Source organism: Hevea brasiliensis, chromosome 3 (genome assembly GCF_030052815.1).
Source record: "Hevea brasiliensis isolate MT/VB/25A 57/8 chromosome 3, ASM3005281v1, whole genome shotgun sequence".
Taxonomy (NCBI): domain Eukaryota; kingdom Viridiplantae; phylum Streptophyta; class Magnoliopsida; order Malpighiales; family Euphorbiaceae; genus Hevea; species Hevea brasiliensis.
The window spans coordinates 64,921,689-64,941,744 of record NC_079495.1 but is presented as its reverse complement, the minus strand read 5'-3'; the positions used below and the strand labels follow the sequence as shown (position 1 = coordinate 64,941,744).

At 34.8% G+C, this 20,056-nt stretch overlaps 2 protein-coding genes across 2 annotated transcripts; one reads left to right on the top strand and one right to left on the bottom strand.

The window, feature by feature from the left end:
• Nucleotides 1-6,611: 6,611 nt before the first annotated feature.
• Nucleotides 6,612-7,097, bottom strand: LOC131178385 (uncharacterized). Its single transcript, XM_058143342.1, has 2 exons — nucleotides 6,828-7,097; nucleotides 6,612-6,746 (listed from the first exon to the last, which is right to left on the bottom strand). The coding sequence occupies exons 1-2, from the start codon at nucleotides 7,095-7,097 to the stop codon at nucleotides 6,612-6,614; spliced, it is 405 nt and encodes a 134-aa protein (XP_057999325.1).
• Nucleotides 7,098-16,113: 9,016 nt separating this feature from the next.
• Nucleotides 16,114-19,585, top strand: LOC110659031 (protein NRT1/ PTR FAMILY 3.1-like). The gene is made up of 4 exons (XM_021816855.2): nucleotides 16,114-16,305; nucleotides 16,478-16,695; nucleotides 17,054-17,613; nucleotides 18,609-19,585. Exons 1-4 carry the CDS (start codon nucleotides 16,182-16,184, stop codon nucleotides 19,510-19,512), a joined length of 1,806 nt encoding a protein of 601 aa, XP_021672547.1. The 5' UTR covers nucleotides 16,114-16,181; the 3' UTR covers nucleotides 19,513-19,585.
• Nucleotides 19,586-20,056: the final 471 nt, after the last annotated feature.

Genomic DNA, 20,056 nt, shown 5'->3' with positions numbered 1-20,056 from the left:
AGAAGGATATCGTCTATATAAATAAGAGCACTATGAAGTATAGGCTCAAATATCCTTGTCATGGCCTTTTGGAAAACTGATGGGGTTGTCTTAAGGCTGAATGGAAGGATTGTCCATTGGTATTGGGCCGTAGGGATGCAGAAAGCAATCTTGGGCCTATCAGAGGGGTTAATACCCAATTGCCAAAATCTAGCTTTGAGATCCAACTTGGAGAAAATATGGGCTTCGTGTAGTTGAGTGAACAAGGCTTCAGGCTTTGGTAATGGGAACTTGTCATCTTGGAGGAAATGATTGAGGGGCTTGTAATCAATGACAAGTCCTTTCTTTCCTCTTAATCGTTCCGATCTTTTTTCAACATAAAAGGCCTGGCAGGCCCATTGAGAGGAAGTGGGTTCTATGAGGCCTTGTTGGAGAAGCTGTTTGCACTCTTCTTGGGCTAAAGCCAAGTCTGTAGGGTTCATCCCTGGGTGTGATGCCTTTGTTGGGTTGATATCTTCATTTAGTTTGAATGGAAGATTGATAAAGAATTCCAGATTTTTCCATAGGGGGTGGTGATGGCGAAAATGTGCATGGGAATCAGCACAGGACCTTAAGAGTAGCTCCTTGTGTTCTTGGAACTCAGCTGAGACATCAGCCAGAGAATATAACCTTGGGACAGAAGTAAATGGCTAAAAATTTCTCTTATATTATAATCCTGTGGGGAGGATCTTCAAATGCTTCGCCTGTTGATACAAGTCAAAGCCTATTAATAGATCCTTGTCAGGAAGATCAGACCCAATAACCCTGGTCCAGAGGATACAAATGGGGAAGAACTGAATTCTAATTGGATGCTTGGTAATGAGGCTAGTCTTGAAAACATTCCCATCTGTTGCCTTAAAGTATTCTTCATGAGGGACCCAGTACTCTAAGGGTAAGATGGCTGGGTTCATCATGCTTTTGTGAGCCCGTTATCTATGAAGCCAATAACACTAATGGGCCGTTCATACTTGCTGGGGAGGATATGAATCGGGACTAAAGGAATTGGAATAGTGTCTGGGCCATAAGTGGATTGGGAGGATTGGATATGTTGGACCAGGTAAGACGGGTAATGGGCTTCAGTATTTAAACTGGATTCTTCTGAAGTGAATGAGTAATCTTCTTCTGATCCAGTGTCCACTCCAAGGGCAAAGACTGTATCTTTATCGGGTTCATCCTGTTCAGAGAATAGGGATTCAACATCATCATGCTCCAGGGAGATGTGAGAAGCCTGTTGTATATGTTGTAACAGCTTAACTGCCTTATTGGGGTTCTTAGGGCAGTTCTTGGCATAGTGACCTCGATTGCCACAGATATAGCACCTGTCAGACTTTTTTGTACCCATTGTTTTCTTCCAAATGTATCTGACCGTCCTTCTTCCCTTCTTTTGCTTGAAAGGGGGTTTGAACCCAGATGGATACTTCTTGTAATGTGTTTTCTTCTTTGGCTTGCATTCACAGTTCTTTTCCTTGCATTTAATGGCAAGGTGAGACTTCTGGCATACATTCTTCAAAGCTTTACTGTTGTCAATGATGTCTTTGAACAGCTTCTGTTGTTCACACATTTTGTCCAGACAGGCCAGAGTTATTTGATGGATTTCTCTTATAGTGATATCATTCATTGCTCTTCTGGTAGCAGCAATACTTCTGAGGAGTTTTGGTTGTAATGCTTCTGGTAGGGAGGCAATATAGGTATGCCTGAGGTTGACATCATTATAACCATTAAGCAGATAATAACGTTGAGTCATGCGCTGGTAGTGTTTTTCAATGTCTGATCTTTTCAAAGAATAGCAGTGCATATCAAAGAACTCTTGCCTTAGCTGCTTGCTGTATAAGGAGGCATCTCCGAGGAATTCAGCAAAGAGAGCATTGACAGCTTGTAAGGGAGTCAGGTGGCAAAATTGAGCTTTCTAATATTCTCCAATGGAGGAAAACCAGTCTTGCAATGTGCCAACAGTTCGAGGGATGAATTCTCTGAGTATAGAGTGGGAGTCAGCACCTTCGCGAGGCATTCGGACATCAAGCCAAGCTTTAAATTTTGCAAGGCGATCTCTCCATCTTGATGGGGGAATATCATCTAAGGTGAACCATGGGCCCGAACTGGGCCTGGCCTGTTGTGGAGCGCCAGGTAGTCCAAAATCTAGAATTGGTTCATCATCAGGGATCTCAACATGGGGATCTTGGGCTTGATGAGGCCCTGTAGGGCCCGTAGTGCCACTGGTAGAGTCTGCGGTTGGAGAAGGACCTGTTTGAGAGGCTGTTGGCTGAGGATCAGCCATGAGCAGTGTCGTGATATCTATTAGTCCGTCCTCGCTGTCATCAGACGAATCATCAGAAGAATCTTCTTCTGGTTCTGGTTCAGAGGGTATAGACACCATATGCTGAGGAGGAGGATCAGGATACATCTTATCCTTCCCTTTATCAATTTTCCTTTTCGGAGGATGGGATTCTTCCGAGGAAGATGGACTCTTTGGCTCATATCTAGTAGGTGTTGGAGTTGGGGTAGATCTAAACAAAGGAGATGGGTGATACGTGGTTGGAGATGGCTCATATGAATAGTTAAAAGGTCCAAAAGGAGAGTAAGCAAGTTCATGAGTAGGAAGAAAAGGGTTAGGAGTTGTTTGAGCAGAGAAAGGGCTGAATGGGCTGTAAGAGACCGGAGCTTCTGTGGGTTTGTGCAAGTCTGCTTCAACTTGGGCTAATTGTTTTTTCAGCCTTCTTATTTCCTGTTCCTTTTGGTTAAATTCTACACCAAATCTCCGTTGTTGGATTAAAGCCTTCAGATCTCTATCAAGCTGGGTAATTCTGCCTTGTAAGTCTTTATACATGTTTTGGGTAAAAGCAGTGAAGGAGTCAATCTTTTTATCAACATGCTAAGTCCTGGTGAGGACTTGATCAATCTTGGAATCAATACGCTGTAGCGCCTTATTCTGGACAGCAGCATTCTTGGTTTGCCAGTTCAAAACTTATTCAGCTTGAGTGATCGGGGTTATCTGACCTTCACTTTCAACCTTAGTTGAGTGAATGAAAGGTCTGGTGGAGATTTTGGTCTGCTGGTCTGTCTGTTATGCTAATGGAGGAAAGTCTGCTTCATAAGAGGCAGGTGAGAACATCATGCCGGGTTGTACCAGAGGAAGTGCAGGAGGAGGGGAAGAAACTGGCTTGAGAGGGGGTAGTTTCTTTCCTTCTTTTCTGCTGATCTCAAAGGCAAGCTCATAGATGGGAAGAGGCTTATTCTGCTTGGTTTCTTCATGGATACCAATCCATGGGCTATTATCTGGATAGTCTCTTCTGAGAACTTGTTGAGGCTTGCAAGAGGCTTTCCTGGTTTGTTTGGTGAGCTTCCTCCAATTTTTATCAGACAGAGGATGGTCATATTCATTTTCCCAGTAGTTATCACAACAATCACAATCTTCATCGCATGCTCCAGAGCCTGGGAGATCCCAGGGACAGTGACCATCTATTTTCTGAGGATAGATGTAATGGTTGTCATGTGTTACTACTCCAATGGGATAGTCTTCTTACTCCTTTTCTAATCACTGGACCATCATGGTCTGAAATACAGGCAAGGATCCTGTAGAATGCCGTGGTGGCTGGAAGGAAGTTTGTACTGTACCGTCAGGATTCCTTTTGGAAGATGATTCTGTGATCTGGATTGGTTGAGATGTTGAATGGAGCCTTTCATAATTGGTTAACCAATCCTTTGGGATGAGCTGTTCAAGCTCATTTGTAGGCAGTTGCCTAGGTATCTGAACAATTGTTGGGGTGGTCTCAGTGTCCACTAGCACAAGTAAAGCGTCATTTGATACAGATGGCTGAGATAAGTCTACTGCATGATCTTGCAGCCTGTAGATAATCTGGTGGTGTAACGTAGCCATCATGGAGGATGTGACTTGAGCTGCACCCGTGAGTTGGATTTGGACTTTCAAAGCAGTGCTGAGATGTGGATCTCTAAGGGAGAGATTATAGTTTGGAAAAAATGTCAATACCACACTTCCAGCATGTAAAGTGGTAAGACATGTCCCTATTACTGCGTGTTCATACTGTTAGAACCTTGTATCAAGGAGTGATACTCTTGCTGTCACTGGAAGTCCTCGTCGTCCATGTAGACTGAGGATAAGTCGAACAGCTCCAAAGTGGAGGTGAGAAAACCCTTCTTGTCTCCATCTAGGAATGAGCTGAGGAGGGATTTCTAAAGTCACGTACTGTTCAGCAGATGAACTCTGGAGAGAGCATTAATCCATTCTGGAGGCCTGAACATATTCTTTTGACAAAGATCTTCTGGAAGAAATCAAGGATCTGATAGATCTGGTAAGAGATCCAGATCGTCTGTAAATATTATAAGGACAGAGAAAAGGTAAGAGTGACTCTCCAACCTGAGCATCTTCAGGTAGAGTAGATATTTCTACAAGATTATCAATTCTGGAGGATAGTGTTCTTCAGAGTAGTGAAGAGAAAGAAAGAGAAGAGGTGAGATTAACAATCTCAGAAGGAGAAGGGGTCTGAAGATGAGTTTCAGCAACAGGATTGGGTGTTTGACAAGCCATGTTTGGTACATGGCGTTGTGGCTAGAGATCGCTCTACCTTCTAGGACGGAATCAAGTAGTTACAAGTTTCCAGCCGATATACCAAGGTAAGAGAAGATGGCAGAAAACAGTGATGCAATGGTTAAGAGAAATACCAGAGTTTGAAAGTTTCTCCCCTACTCACTAATGAAATATGTATAATACAGATATAATCAGTCTCTGATACCAAGATAAATTGGGAGCCCTTACCACACATATAATGAACTCATGCTATGCCTATTCCCTCTCCATAGATACTCTCTGGCTGAAGCCAAGATAAGCTGGGAGCCCTTACCACACATAAAATGAACTCATGCTATGCCTATTCCCTCTCCATAGGTACTCTCTGGCTGTGCCCTTTTGTTCATTATACATGTGATAACGAGACCGTCGCACCTTAATGTCAAAACAAAGATATTTCTGATACACAGGATCCGCTTAGAGAGGCAAGTGTAGAGCATACGTATCTCTGATTATAGGAGTATGATACATGTTCAAAGGCTTTTGGAGAGAAAGAGAAGAGTTTAGAAAGCCATAGAAGAGAACTTCAGAGAATATTATTGAAAGCGGAACTAGGTCTGATTACAACTGAAGAGAGCACTCCTTATATAGACTTGGAGGCTCTTGGCATTACAGGCAACCGGTTAGAAACTGGCTACCGACACTCTTAAAGTAGAAAAATAAACACGGACACATTATTATATTATTGATCGACAAACTTTAACTTTTATCATGGAGTGGTGGACAGATTGAGGGTGTCAAAATCGGAGTCATCAGAGTCGATTCCAAAAAAGTCCTTTGGCCACTGTCGGTGTACAGGAGATGGTGGGTCAGCACTTTGAATGGCATCCCGTGACTCTGTGTCCATTGGATCCTGGGAATCTTGCCACATGGGATGGGTCCAGTCAATAGGCTCATCAGTGAGAGACCGGATGGGACCAAGTGATGTATAATTCACATGGGGAGGCACCAGGCAATAATAGCTGTTGATTTCACAGAGGTATTCAGCTAGTTGTTTTCTCAAGGGTCCCATGGCATCCTTGTCAATAATTGATCCTACGTAAGTCCTCCACTCGTATTCAGTATTCTGGGTCCAGAGGAGTCCATCGGGCCTCCTAGAGAAAGGCCTGTGAAAAATGAACATGGTTCTGATGTTGGGCTGAGTACTGATGGGCCTGTCCTCTATTCCATGGGTGTCAATGATGCGCTTCAGACTGTAGCGCCATGCTAAAATGGGCTTGAATCATTCCAAAAACCTGGACAGGAGAGTCCTGTTGGTGTTGTTCATAACATACTGGTACAGGGCCATGAGTGAGAATTCTATTCCTGTGGAATAGAGAGTAATCATGCACCAGAGGAGCCATAGTTCTTCCAGGATGAGTTCTCTGTCAGGGTGGATACTGAAACAGGTGAGGAAAGGGTTGTCAGGAATAAAGATAGACGAGGATGGGAGTAATCCTCTTAGGGTGTTTCTTGCACTCAGGTAGTGAAACAGATGATCCCTTGTGAACTTAGCCATTTGTGTGATAGGCTAGTTTGGTGAGCATCCGGGAGGAAAACTGTCTGCAGTAGGAACTAGGAAATTGTGCATTGGAGAAGGAGTATGTGGGGAGGATGAAGATGATGCCATAAGGATCAAAGGGAGTGTAGAGAAAGATTGGATCAGATGGAGGTTTTTGGGCTGGATAGGAGGTCAGGAACCAAATTATGCTTCCCTTTGATATGCTGGACTGTGAATTTATACTTGGCGAACTAGTCTTTAAACCTCAGTAATTGTGGTTCAGGAAGAGACTTATTTTTGAAGTCTAGAACCTTAGGGAAGGATGAGCTGTCCATGACCACATTGAAGTGGTGGCCAATCAGATGAAATTCGAATTTCTTTATTCCATTTTTGACAGCTAATATCTCTTTATAGAACGAATGATAATGTTTCTAAGGCTCTGGGAATTCTCCACTAGCATGTCCATAGATATGCTTTTCTCCTTATATTTCTTCGATGAGGACTGCACCCCAGTGGGTGTCACCGCATCGATCACGAAGGATCAAATGTCCAATCTTTGGGAATCTTTAGTGGTGGCGGGTTCAGAGCTACTTCTTTTAATGCTTTGACTGCACATGTCTGTTCTTGCTTCCACGTTGGGGCATCCTTCTTAAGCATTTTTGACAGCTGGCAAGTGTGGGCAGCCACATGCAGGATAAACTTCCTGATGTAATTGATAATACCAAGGAACTACTGTATTTATTTTACTGTTAAGTCCTTATCAGGGAATTTCAGTAATTCTTCTGCAATGTGAGGTACCGGTTGGTATTTTCCATCCTTGAATTTCATTCCAAGAAAGTCGATATCAGTTTGGGCCAGTGAGCTCTTCTTTTCTGATAGCATAATTCCATAGGAATTTACCAATTGTTGAAATGTAGAGAGGAGTGTCCTATGGGCCGTAACATCTTTGGAGAAGAGAAGGATATCGTCTATATAAATAAGAGCACTATGAAGGATAGGCTCAAATATCCTTGTCATGGCCTTTTGGAAAACTGATGGGGCTGTTTTAAGGCCGAATGGAAGGACTGTCCATTGGTATTGGGCCGTAGGGATGCAGAAAGCAGTCTTGGGCCTATCAGAAGGGTTAATACCCAATTGCCAAAATCCAGCTTTGAGATCAAACTTGGAGAAAATATGGGCTTCGTGTAGTTGAGTGAACAAGGCTTCAGGCTTTGGTAAAGGGAACTTGTCATCTTGGAGGAAATGATTGAGGGGCTTGTAATCAATGATAAGTCTTTTCTTTCCTCTTAATCGTTCCGATCTTTTTTCAACATAAAAGGCCTAGAAGGCCCATTGAGAGGAAGCGGGTTCTATGAGGCCTTGTTGGAGAAGCTGTTTACACTCTTCTTGGGCTAAAGCCAAGTCTGTAGGGTTCATCCCTGGGTGTGATGCCTTTGTTGGGTTGATATCTTCATTTAGTTTGAATGGAAGATTGACAAAGAATTCCGGATTTTTCCATAGGGGGTGGTGATGGCGAAAATGTGCATGGGAATCAGCACAGGACCTTAAGAGTAGCTCCTTATGTTCTTGGAACTCAGCTGAGGCATCAGCCAGAGAATATAACCTTGGGACAGAAGTAAATGACTGAAAATTTCTCTTATATTTCAATCCTGTGGGGAGGATCTTCAAATGCTTTGCCTGTTGATACAAGTCAAAGCCTATCAATATATCCTTGTCAGGAAGATCTGACCCAATAACCCTGGTCCAGAGGATACAAGTGGGGAAGAACTGAATTCCAATTAGATGCTTGGTGATGAGGCTAGTCTTGAAAACATTCCCATCTGCTGCCTTAAAGTATTCTTCATGAGGGACCAAGTACTCTGAGGGTAAGATGGCTGGGTTCATCATGCTTTTGTGAGCCCCGGTATCTAGGAAGCCAATGACAGTAATGGGCCGTTCATACTTGCTAGGGAGGGTATGAATCGGGACTAAAGGAATTGGAATAGTGTCTGGGCCATAAGTGGATTGGGAGGATTGGATATGTTGGACCAAGTAAGACGGGTAATGGGCTTCAGTATCTGAACTGGATTCTTCTGAAGTGAATGAGTAATATTCTTCTGATCCAGTGTCCACTCCAAGGGCAAAGACTGTATCTTCATCGGGTTCATCCTATTCAGAGAATAGGGATTCAACATCATCATGCTCCAGGGAGATGTGAGAAGCCTGTTGTATATGTTGTAATAGCTTAACTGCCTTATTGGGGTTTTTAGGGCAGTTCTTGGCATAGTGACCTCGATTGCCACAGATATAGCACCTGTCAGACTTTTTGTACCCGTTCTTTTCTTCCGAAAGTATCTGACCGTCCTTCTTCCCTTCTTTTGCTTGAAAGGGGGTTTGAACCCAGATGGATACTTTTTGTAATGTGCTTTCTTCTTTGGCTTGCATTCACAGTTCTTTTCCTTGCATTTAATGGCAAGGTGAGACTTCTAGCATACATTCTTCAAAGCTTTGCTGTTATCAATGATGTCTTTGAACAGCTTCTGTTGTTCACACATTTTGTCCAGACAGGCCAGAGTCATTTGATGGATTTCTCCTATAGTGATAGCATTCATTACTCTTCTGGTAGCAGCAATACTTCTGTGGAGTTCTGGTTGTAATGCTTCTGTTAGGGAAGCAATATAGGTATGCCTGAGGTTGACATCATTATAACCATTAAGCAGATAATAACGTTGAGTCATGCGCTGGTAGTGTTTTTCAATGTCTGATCTTTTCAAAGAACAGCAGCGCATATCAAAGAACTCTTGCCTTAGCTGCTTGCTGTATAAGGAGGCATCTCCGAGGAATTCAGCAAAGAGAGCGTTGACAGCTTGTGAGGGAGTCAGGTGGCAAAATTGAGCTTTCTGATATTCTCCAATGGAGGAAAACCAGTCTTGCAATATGCCAACAGTTCGAGAGATGAATTCTCTGAGTATAGAGTGGGAGTCAGCACCTTCCCGAAGCATTTGGACATCAAGCCAAGCTTTAAATTCTGCAAGGCGATCTCTCCATCTTGATGGGGGAATATCATCTAAGGTGAACCATGGGCCTGAACTGGGCCTGGCCTATTGTGGAGCGCCAGGTAGTCCAAAATCTAGAATTGGTTCATCATTAGGGATCTCAACATGGGGATCTTAGGCTTGATGAGGCCCTATAGGGCCCGTAGTGCCACTGGTAAAGTCTGCGGTTGGAGAAGGACCTGTTTGAGAGGCTGTTGGCTGAGGATCAGCCATGAGTAGTGTCGTGATATCCATTCATCCGTCCTCGCTGTCATCAGACGAATCATCAGAAGAATCTTCTTCTGGTTCTAGTTCAGAGGGTATAGACACCATATGCTAAGGAGGAAGATCAGGATACATCTTATCCTTCCCTTTATCAATTTTCCTTTTCGGAGGATGGGATTCTCCCGAGGAAGATGGACTCTTTGGCTCATATCTGGTAGGTGTTGGAGTTGGGGTAGATCTGAACAAAGGAGATGGGTGATACGTGGTTGGAGATGGCTCATATGAATAGTTAAAAGGTCTAAAAGGAGAGTAAGCAGGTTCAGGAGTAGGAAGAAAAGAGTTAGGAGTTGTTTCAGAGAAAGGGCTGAATGGGCTGTAAGAGACCGGAGCTTCTGTGGGTTTGTGCAAGTCTGCTTCAACTTGGGCTAATTGTTTTTTCAGCCTTCTTATTTCTTGTTCCTTTTGGTTAAATTCTACACCAAATCTCCGTTGTTGGATTAAAGCCTTCAGATCTCTATCAAGCTGGGTAATTCTGCCTTGTAAGTCTTTATACATGTTTTGGGCAAAAGCAGTGAAGGAGTCAATCTTTTGATCAACATGCTGAGTCCTGGTGATGACTTGATCAATCTTGGAATCAATACGCTGTAGCGCCTTATTCTGGACAGCAGCATTCTTGGTTTGCCAGTTCAAAACTTCTTCAGCTTGAGTGATCGGGGTTATCTGACCTTCACTATCAACCTTAGTTGAGTGAATGAAAGGTCTGGTGAAGATTTTGGTCTGCTGGTCTGTCTGTTGTGCTAATGGAGGAAAGTCTGCTTCATAAGAGGCAGGTGAGAACATCATGTAGGGTTGTACCAGAGGAAGTGCAGGAGGAGGGGAATAAACTGGCTTGAGAGGGGATAGTTTCTTTCCTTCTTTTCTGATGATCTCAAGGGCAAGCTCATAGATGGGAAGAGGCTTCTTCTGCTTGGTTTCTTCATGGATACCAATCCATGGGCTATTATCTGGATAGTCTCTTCTGAGAACTTGTTGAGGCTTGCAAGAGGCTTTCCTGGTTTGTTTGGTGAGCTTCCTCCAATTTTTATTAGATAGAGGATGGTCATATTCATTTTCCCAGTAGTTATCACAACAATCACAATCTTCATCGCATGCTCCAGAGTATGGGAGATCCCTGGGACAGTGACCATCTATTTTTCTGAGGATAGATGTAATGGTTATCAGGTGTTACTGCTCCAATGGGATAGTCTTCTTGCTCCTTTTCTAATGATTAAAATTAGAGAAATTTATAAGAGAATAACATGAACTTATATCCATTAATCTAATGATTATTGTTAATTATTTATCATTTTAATTTTTATATTTCATAATTAATATTTTATTATAACTTCTTTATAGATGTAAACTTTCTTTTTAATCTTGTAAATTGAAGCGCACTCGCACATATTTTTAATTTTATGTTCAAATAAAAAAATTAGAATAATATTATTTTTATTATTTATCATAATTTTTTAATATTATCATATTAATTTTCTAAATTAATTTACTTTAAAATAATAATTAAATTAAAGAGATTCATCTTTTAAAAAGTTTTAGCTCAAAGTATCATTTGCTCTTAATTTAACATCACTTTTACCCATTAGGTCAAATATAACAAAATCTGTGATATCAAACTTTGATAATATTTAGATCGAGTTTGTGAAAAGATATGAATTTAAATAATTATAAATTATCATTAAGTGAAGCATACTTGTGATATTTAGATTGAAGCTTGTAATAAAAATATCACTTTTTTAATATATAATATTGAGTAACAAAAAATTGTAACTAATTAATGAGATGTGAATCCTGTTGCACTCACCATTAATTAGATATTTTAATATACATTATTAAGTCATCATTTAACAAATAATGATACAAAAATTATACTATCAACTAAGATTATGATAGTTTAATCATTAAGGTCAAACATTAAAATGAAATTAGAAAAATAATTTAATAAATAATGTGTAATGGAAATTTTAATTTAAATTCAATTGTAAATTTTATTGAAGTAAACATTCATTAATTAGTTTTAAGTAACTGCAAATAAAATGCAGATTTTTCAAGTAAAAAAAAAAAATCCAATCCAATTTATTTGCCATCTCTATTTGTCAAAGGCTGTCATATGAGCTAGGTTTCTGAAAGCGGCGATGAGATTATAGCTTTCTTAGTCTTTGTTTAGGAGTAATGGATTGGTAATGTGATATTAATTCGTGAGCTTAGTTAACTAATATAATTTAATTAAGTGGTATAATTATAGTTATTTTTTAAAATTATTAAATCTCGACTTCAAATTTCAATTGAAATGAATTGTATTAAAAAATTAGTCAATTGGACCAATAAGCTTTTAGTTCAATGATATTGGAGTATTCTCCAATACTGAAAGGTTTCAAATTTGAGTTCTAATCAAAAGACCAATCCAACAGAAAACGCTAAATACTTTTACTAATTTACAATTATTTCTAAACGTACTAATTTTGAATCACATATCTTAACTTTTAAGATGAAAAGTAATTGTACATAAACCTCATAATTTTAATGTTTATTTTGTCAATTACAACAAAATGTATTAATTGTAAACTAGTCTTTTTTTTTCCCCTTCTTTTTGTTATCAATCATAACTTTTGGCAAACAAAATTTAAAAATCTCTAAATTAATTTTGAGATTTTAATTATAATGATTCCAATTTTAAAATTAAAAATTTCATTCTAAATTAAAGTGTTTGGATATAATTATCCTTAGCGAAGGATATTTATCCTTCTCTATTCAATAAACCTAAAAAAATATAAAAAAAATTCATGAATTTTCTTAAGCCCGGGGTTTATATCTGCCACCTTGTCTTAAAATAGGATCCACTAGTATTGATTTGTCAACCCCAAATTGTACTAGCAAGAATTTCTATTATTAAGAATTTCTTTTATTATTATTATTATTATTATTATTATTATTATTATTATTATTATTATAAATAAAATTTTTTATTAATAATGCATTAAAAAAACAAATTTTAACATAAATGGTCGACTAAAAGCATGTTGGTGGCAGCAACCACAGTAAGACAACCTGGGAAGAGTACGAAATATTTATTATTATTATTATTATTATTATTATTATTATTATTATTATTATTATTCGAATACATTAAAATTTTCAAAATTTTTACTATGAGCTTTTCTAATTAAAAATATAAATTTATTACATCAAGTAAAACCTTAATTAATCATTGAATTTAAATTTTTATTAATTTAATTCTAACTTTATTACAGATTAATCTTAAAAGGTAAGATAATAAAATAATAAGTAATTTTCATATATAATTGAAAAATCTTTTTAATTCTTTTTGAATAAATTTCATAGTGAGAATAATTTATAAAAAATTAAATTGAAAAATAAGGAAGAAAATATCAAAATACTAAATTTATCCCAAATTTAGTGTTTTAACTTATCCAAATGAAAAATATAATTTTGGTATCTTATTTTTTTACTAAATTAATTTATATATTTCTTATTAATTATTATTTTTATTTGATTTAATACGCTAAATTTTATAAAAATAAATTACATTGATAATTTAAAATTCTCTAAATTAATTTTAAGATTTTAATTATAATGACTCCAATTTTAAAATTAAAATTTTCATTCTAAATTAAAGTGTTTGGATATAATTATTCTTAGCGGAGGATATTTATCTTTCTCTATTCAATAAAACTAGAAAAATAAAAAAAAAAATTCATGAATTTTCTTAACCCCCGGTTTATATCTACTTCTTTGTCTTAAAATAGGATCTACTAGTATTGATTTGTCAACCCCAAATTGTACTAGCAAGAATTTCTTTTATTATTATTATCATTATTATTATTATTATTATTATTATAAACAAAAAATTTTATTAATAATGTATTAAAAAAACAAATTTTAACATAAATGGCCGACTAAAACCACGTTGGTGGCAGCAACCACAGCAAGACAACCTGGGAAGAGTACGAAATATTTATTATTATTATTATTATTATTATTATTATTATTATTATTATTATTATTATTATTATTATTCGAATACATTAAAATTTTCAAAATTTTTACTATAAGCTTTTCTAATTAAAAATATAAATTTATTACATCAAGTAAAACCTTAATTAATCATTGAATTTAAATTTTTATTAATTTAATTCTAACTTTATTACAGATTAATCTTAAAAGATAAGATAACAAAATAATAAGTAATTTTCATATATAATTGAAAAATCTTTTTAATTCTTTTTAAATAAATTTCATAGTGAGAATAATTTATAAAAATTAAATTGAGAAATAAGGAAGAAAAAATCAAAATCGTATTTTAACTTATACAAATGAAAAATATAATTTTTCGTATCTTATTTTTTTTACTAAATTAATTTATATATTTCTTATTAATTATTATTTTTATTTGATTTAATATGCTAAATTTTATAAAAATAAATTACATTGATAATTTAAAAATCTTCAAATTAATTTTGAGATTTTAATTATAATGACTTCAATTTTAAAATTAAAAATTTCATTCTAAATTAAAGTGTTTGGATATAATTATCCTTAGCAAAGGATATTTATCCTTCTCTATTCAATAAACCTAAAAAAAATATAAAAAAAATTCATGAATTTTCTTAGCCCCGGGGTTTATATCTACCACCTTGTCTTAAAATAGGATCCACTAGTATTGATTTGTCAACCCCAAATTGTACTAGCAAGAATTTCTTTTATTATTATTATTATTATTATAAATAAAATTTTTTATTAATAATGCATTAAAAAAACAAATTTTAACATAAATGGTCGACTAAAACTATGTTGGTGGCAGCAACCACGGTAAGACAACCTGGGAAGAGTACGAAATATTTATTATTATTATTATTATTATTATTATTATTATTATTATTATTATTATTCGAATACATTAAAATTTTCAAAATTTTTACTAATTAAAAATATAAATTTATTACATCAAGTAAAACCTTAATTAATCATTGAATTTAAATTTTTATTAATTTAATTCTAACTTTATTACAGATTAATCTTAAAAGGTGAGATAATAAAATAATAAGTAATTTTCATATATAATTGAAAAATCTTTTTAATTCTTTTTAAATAAATTTCATAGTGAGAATAATTTATAAAAATTAAATTGAGAAATAAGGAAGAAAATATCAAAATACTAAATTTATCCCAAATTTAGTATTTTAACTTATACAAATGAAAAATATAATTTTTGGTATCTTATTTTTTTACTAAATTAATTTATATATTTCTTATTAATTATTATTTTTATTTGATTTATTACGCTAAATTTTATAAAAATAAATTACATTGATAACATACTATAATCTATATTTTTAATAAATTAATAATTTAAATTAAAAAGTTGATTCTAAAGTAAATATTTAATAAATTATAAGATTTTGATATTATATTATTTTTAATTTTATGATTAATGTACATTGAAAATATTTTGTTTTATTAGTAAAAATAAAAATAAAAATTTCATTTTAATAGAGAAAATTAAAAAAATTAAAAAAGTTTTATTACAGTTAAATCATTTAATTAAATTAAGTAATTCATAAAAAAAAATTAATGAATTCATCTTATGTTATTTTTTAATAAAATTTATCATTAATTATAAATATAACTGAATCTAAATTTGACTCTTTTAAACGTTTAGCTCCGTCAATGAAAAAAAATTATACAATATATATACAATAATTGATTAATTATTATAATTAAATCAACAATTGCATCAAATAAAAATTCTCGTGACTGACTCGTTGCTGATATAGTGTGATTATTACCTGATCAATCATAAAAAAAGATACCTTAATCAAGTTGACATTTAAAGGCCAATAAATTGAACCATATATTGAACCATAAATGGCAAAAGGTACATCCTAATAGTTGAAAAGTGTATCATTCCTACTTATATACCATATTTTAATGTTGGATATATATACATATATATAGATCTCCCTATGACTCATCTTAAGTTTGGCTTTAATATAGATATATATAATGATGTTGTTTTTCATATTCATATGTGATTACGACGGTTTAACATATGAGTTTAAGATTCTATTTAACATTACTATTTGAAACTATTTTTAATATGTTAATTAAAAGACATTTAAAATTAATTTAAAGTTAAATTTGATATATATTAAATATAAAAATTTTAAAATAATTAAATTATTTTTTAATAATATCTAAAATAATAATTACCTTTTAAAAAATATTTTTTCTCTGTATAAAATAACTTAGATTTTTTTTTCAGATTTTTTTTCTTATTCACTACAATTTAAGATATAAGATGTTTGACAAAATTTATCTATTAAATATATAATTTTTGATATATATATTTTTAAATCAAGGATAAACGGATATATATAAAAAAAAAGAAATAATGGATACACCAATGCAATTGTCGTATCTCCATTGTTATTATTGTCATTACACGTAACTTTTCAAAGATTCTTTTGTATTCTATGTACAAATTGACAACATGGCCAAATTTTGAATTGTAATTTGATAATCTCAATACAGTAACAGACAAAAAAAAAAAGTGAACATAAATCATGGGTGGAAAGAAAGAAAGAAGAAAGAAAGAAAAAAGAGGGTGCGTGCATTACATGAAAAATAAGGTATTCTTTACATGTGGTGGTTGATACCCTAATCCTATATAACATAAATCTCGATGTCTGCCGTATAGCACGAGCACGTGTTTACGAAGGCATATGCTACTGCCTATTGTTATTACAACGCCAACTGATACTTGAATGTCCACTTCTGATCTAAGGCCATGGAACCAAAAGTAGACTTCCGGGACAGTAACAAAGCTGAAGGTGAGACGAAGGACATAGAGAAGATAGAGAATGAAAAGAAAAAGAAGCTTGGAGGCATTAAAACACTGCCATTCATACTTGGTGAGTTAATTTGATCCACCTTCTTCTAGATTTTCTGAAATAGGCAGTAGTGATTGAACTTACTGAAATATCAACTCGTAATCTCATAATACACCGATCGTGTAACCTATCAGTAGGCAAAATCTAAGCAATCATTTTTCTTTTTTTTTTCTCTCTCTTAAATTGTTGACAGCAACCGAAGTATGTGATAGATTCGCCACTGTTGGTTTTCACGCCAACATGATAACGTACCTAACAAAGCAGCTTAACATGCCGTTAGTGAAGGCATCCAACACCATCACCAATCTCGACGGAACTGCTAGCTTGACACCGTTGATCGGTGCTTTGATTGCCGACTCTTTCGCTGGACGATTTTGGACCATTGCTGTTGGCTCTCTTATCTATGAATTGGTCTCTTTCTATCTCTATGGCCATCTCTTTAAATTTCAAATGATGGATGTATCAACATAGAAGATTAATAATACTAATTATGTTTACATGCTTTTGAAAAACTGTGTAGGATTTTATATAGTGGATTTTAGCTTTAGTTTAATATGGCGTGTGAAGAAACTAACAATATTAGAATAGTTTATTACCTTAATTTCTGTTTTTTGAATGAACAAATATATAAAATGAAAGGAAAAAAAAAGTCGTACTTAGTTCAGAATTTTCATATTCTAAAGTTCCCCATAATCATGATCACTTAAGAAATTAGTACTCACACTAAATGCCCACAGAATTTCAGTAATGTATATGTTTCTTGTCACAGGGATTGATTACCATTACAACAACAGCCCTAATCAAATCCCTCCACCCTCCACCATGTCCAACTCTAGTGAACTGCCAAGAAGCTTCAACCTTCCAAGTGGGAATCCTCTACTTGTCTCTCCTCTTAATATCTCTTGGCCTGGGTGGCATCAGGCCTTGTGTTGTTACCTTCGCAGCAGACCAATTGGAGATGGACAAATCAAGCATTGCATCTCGAACCTGGAATTTTTTCAATTGGTACTATTTTAGCATGGGAATAGCTAGACTTGCCGCGTTAAGCATTGTTGTTTATGTTCAAGACAATGTGGGCTGGGGCTGGGGCCTTGGAATCCCAACAATTGCCTTGGCTTTATCGTTTGTAGCATTTGTTAGTGGCTCTCCACTGTATAGGAAAATGCAAGCAGGAGGAAGCCCAATTGTCAGACTGAGTCAGGTGATAGTTTCAGCTGTAAGAAAGAGAAAAGCCCAAGTGCCAGAAGACTCGAGCCTCTTGTACCAGAATGAACAACTTGATGCTGTTATTTCTGTGCATGGAAAGCTTTTGCACACCAATCAGTTCAAGTAAGCTCCGTTACACGCTGATTTCTTTGGATGATCTCGTTTGAATTTAACAAATTTTAATACGCTGAAAGCATATTTTAATTTAGTAGTACCTTGACTTTTGAAAATGTCTAATCTCATAGCTAAACTTTAAGAAGTTGAATGAAATGAATCTTGTGATTCTAGTCAATATCAAAATTGAAGAAAAAATTTAACAAATTAAAGGCGCCAATAGATTTTTTTATTATTATTTTTTATAAATCAGGAGTTAATTTATGTATTCTTTCTTAAATGTATTAAATTATGAAAATTTAGATGAAGTGAGATGTTTTAAATTAGATGATGTAACTGGGCTTTTATTATTATTTTTTTAAAATCAGGCATTAATTTATGCATTCAGCCAATATGCAAAGCATATTTTAATCGTAACTTTTACATGAAAAATCTAGCTTTTTAATATAAATATGTAATTTAATGAAATTAACTATTTTTTACACTCCTAATTTAAGGGAAAAATAATTGTAATTATGATTTGATGGCTTTTTTTTTCAACCGGAGATTCCATGGAGTTAATCTTTGGGAAAATTGTATGATAAGTTTATATATATAATTATTATGGCTCGTAAGAATACAAATATAAAAAACTAATTGGGATTTCAAAATCAAAAGTTAATTTTTAGATATTATGATACTATATCATTTCATGTCCTTTTCTATCCAATGATATATAATTAATTATCCTTTTCATTCCTTTAGAATTATCCCCTAAGACATTTAATTTATTTATATTATAGGTATGAATAGATTTATTTGTCTTTGTATGGATGCATATTTCTATACATTATATTACCCCATGTTTATACTGTTTATAGATAGTATTATAAATATGTCGTCGTTAACTCACATTATTATTATTATTATTATTATTATTATTATTATTATTATTATTATTATTATTATTATTTTATTATTATTATTATTATTATTATGATGTTGACAATTTTTGTGTTCTGCAGATGGATTGACAAGGCTGCAGTAGTAGAAGAAGGCAAGGCAACAGATTCAAATCCACCAAATCTTTGGAAGTTGGCCACAGTTCATAGAGTTGAGGAGCTTAAGTCATTTATCAGATTTTTACCCATTTGGGCAGCAGGAATATTATTTGTTACTGCTAATTCCCATAATAGCAGTTTCGTTATACAACAAGCACGCACTATGGATTGTCACCTATCTCCAACCTTCCAAATACCACCAGCTAGTTTATCTATCTTTAGCAACTTAACCCTCGTCACAGGCCTCATTTTGTATGAACGCATGCTCGTCCCCTTTGCTCGGAGATTCACTAGAAACCCCTCCGGTATCTCTTGCCTACAAAGAATGGGCATCGGCCTCATGGTTAACATTTTTCAAACCATTATTTCAGCATTGACAGAGATGAAGAGAAAAAGGGTAGCAGCTAAGTATAATCTGTTGGATGATCCTAAAGCTATAATACCCATTAGTGTTTTTTGGTTGGTTCCTCAATTTTTCCTTCACGGAATAGCAGAAGTGTTCACGACGGTTGGACAGACAGAATTTCTTTACGATCAATCACCTGAAAGCATGAGAAGCATTGGTATTGGGCTTTATTGGATGGCAAATTCTCTAGGAAATTATTTAGGTACACTTCTGGTATCACTAGTTCATAAGTATAGTTCTAACCAGACAAACAACTGGTTGCCTGATAGAAACCTAAATAGGGGGAAATTGGACTATTACTATTGGCTTGTCACTTGTATTCAAGTTCTTAATATTCTTTATTATGTAATTTGTTCTTGGTTCTATACTAGCAAACGCTTGGAAGAGGCCAAGGAAGAAGATACTCAAGTAGCTAAAGAAGATATCAAGAATGGAGAGGTACAGCTTGCTGCTATAAGTTAGTTTATAACTCTTGTTGTAATTAATTTGATTTGGAATGTGTTAGATCCAGACGCTCTTGATGTTGTTGGCATTATATTCGTGCACATTAAAATATATATATGAATGTTCTACGTTTCATGTACTAAACAAAGCAATTAAGAAAAGAGTTTTGAGAAAGTTTAAAGCCAAAGAAAAAGGTGCTTCTTGGGCAAAACTTTGGATTCAAGTGCATAGTCCTAAAGAGTGGGTTGAATATCTTACATGCACGTCTTCGCATGAGGAGGTGGGTTGTAGAAGACTTTGACGTCAAATTTTCATAATATTTGTCCCAACAGGTCCCCCACCAGTATTGGCTCCTTGAACCTCTTCTCGTATTGCTCCATCTCCATCCTTTGGACTTCTTCAAGTATCTTTTTTAGGTATTCATATTGTGAAACTATCGACATTTCTTCCATTAAGAAGGGCATTCTTGTAATCTCTTACATTCTTTGTGTATCTAGCGCTTGCATATATCCTTTTAAATCTTCGACCATTTAACTTTCCTCTTTAGTTGGCATGATTTTTG

Excerpts from the sequence above, each read along its gene's own strand:
- LOC131178385 (XM_058143342.1), bottom strand. The coding sequence starts at position 7,097 with ATGACAAGGATATTTGAGCCTATCCTTCATAGTGCTCTTATTTATATA. Across the intron at positions 6,747-6,827 it reads TCCCTGATAAGGACTTAACA|CTGTCAAAAATGCTTAAGAA; the intron begins GTAAAATAAATA and ends CACACTTGCCAG.
- LOC110659031 (XM_021816855.2), top strand. The coding sequence starts at position 16,182 with ATGGAACCAAAAGTAGACTTCCGGGACAGTAACAAAGCTGAAGGTGAG. Across the intron at positions 16,306-16,477 it reads AACACTGCCATTCATACTTG|CAACCGAAGTATGTGATAGA; the intron begins GTGAGTTAATTT and ends AATTGTTGACAG. Across the intron at positions 16,696-17,053 it reads GCTCTCTTATCTATGAATTG|GGATTGATTACCATTACAAC; the intron begins GTCTCTTTCTAT and ends TTCTTGTCACAG.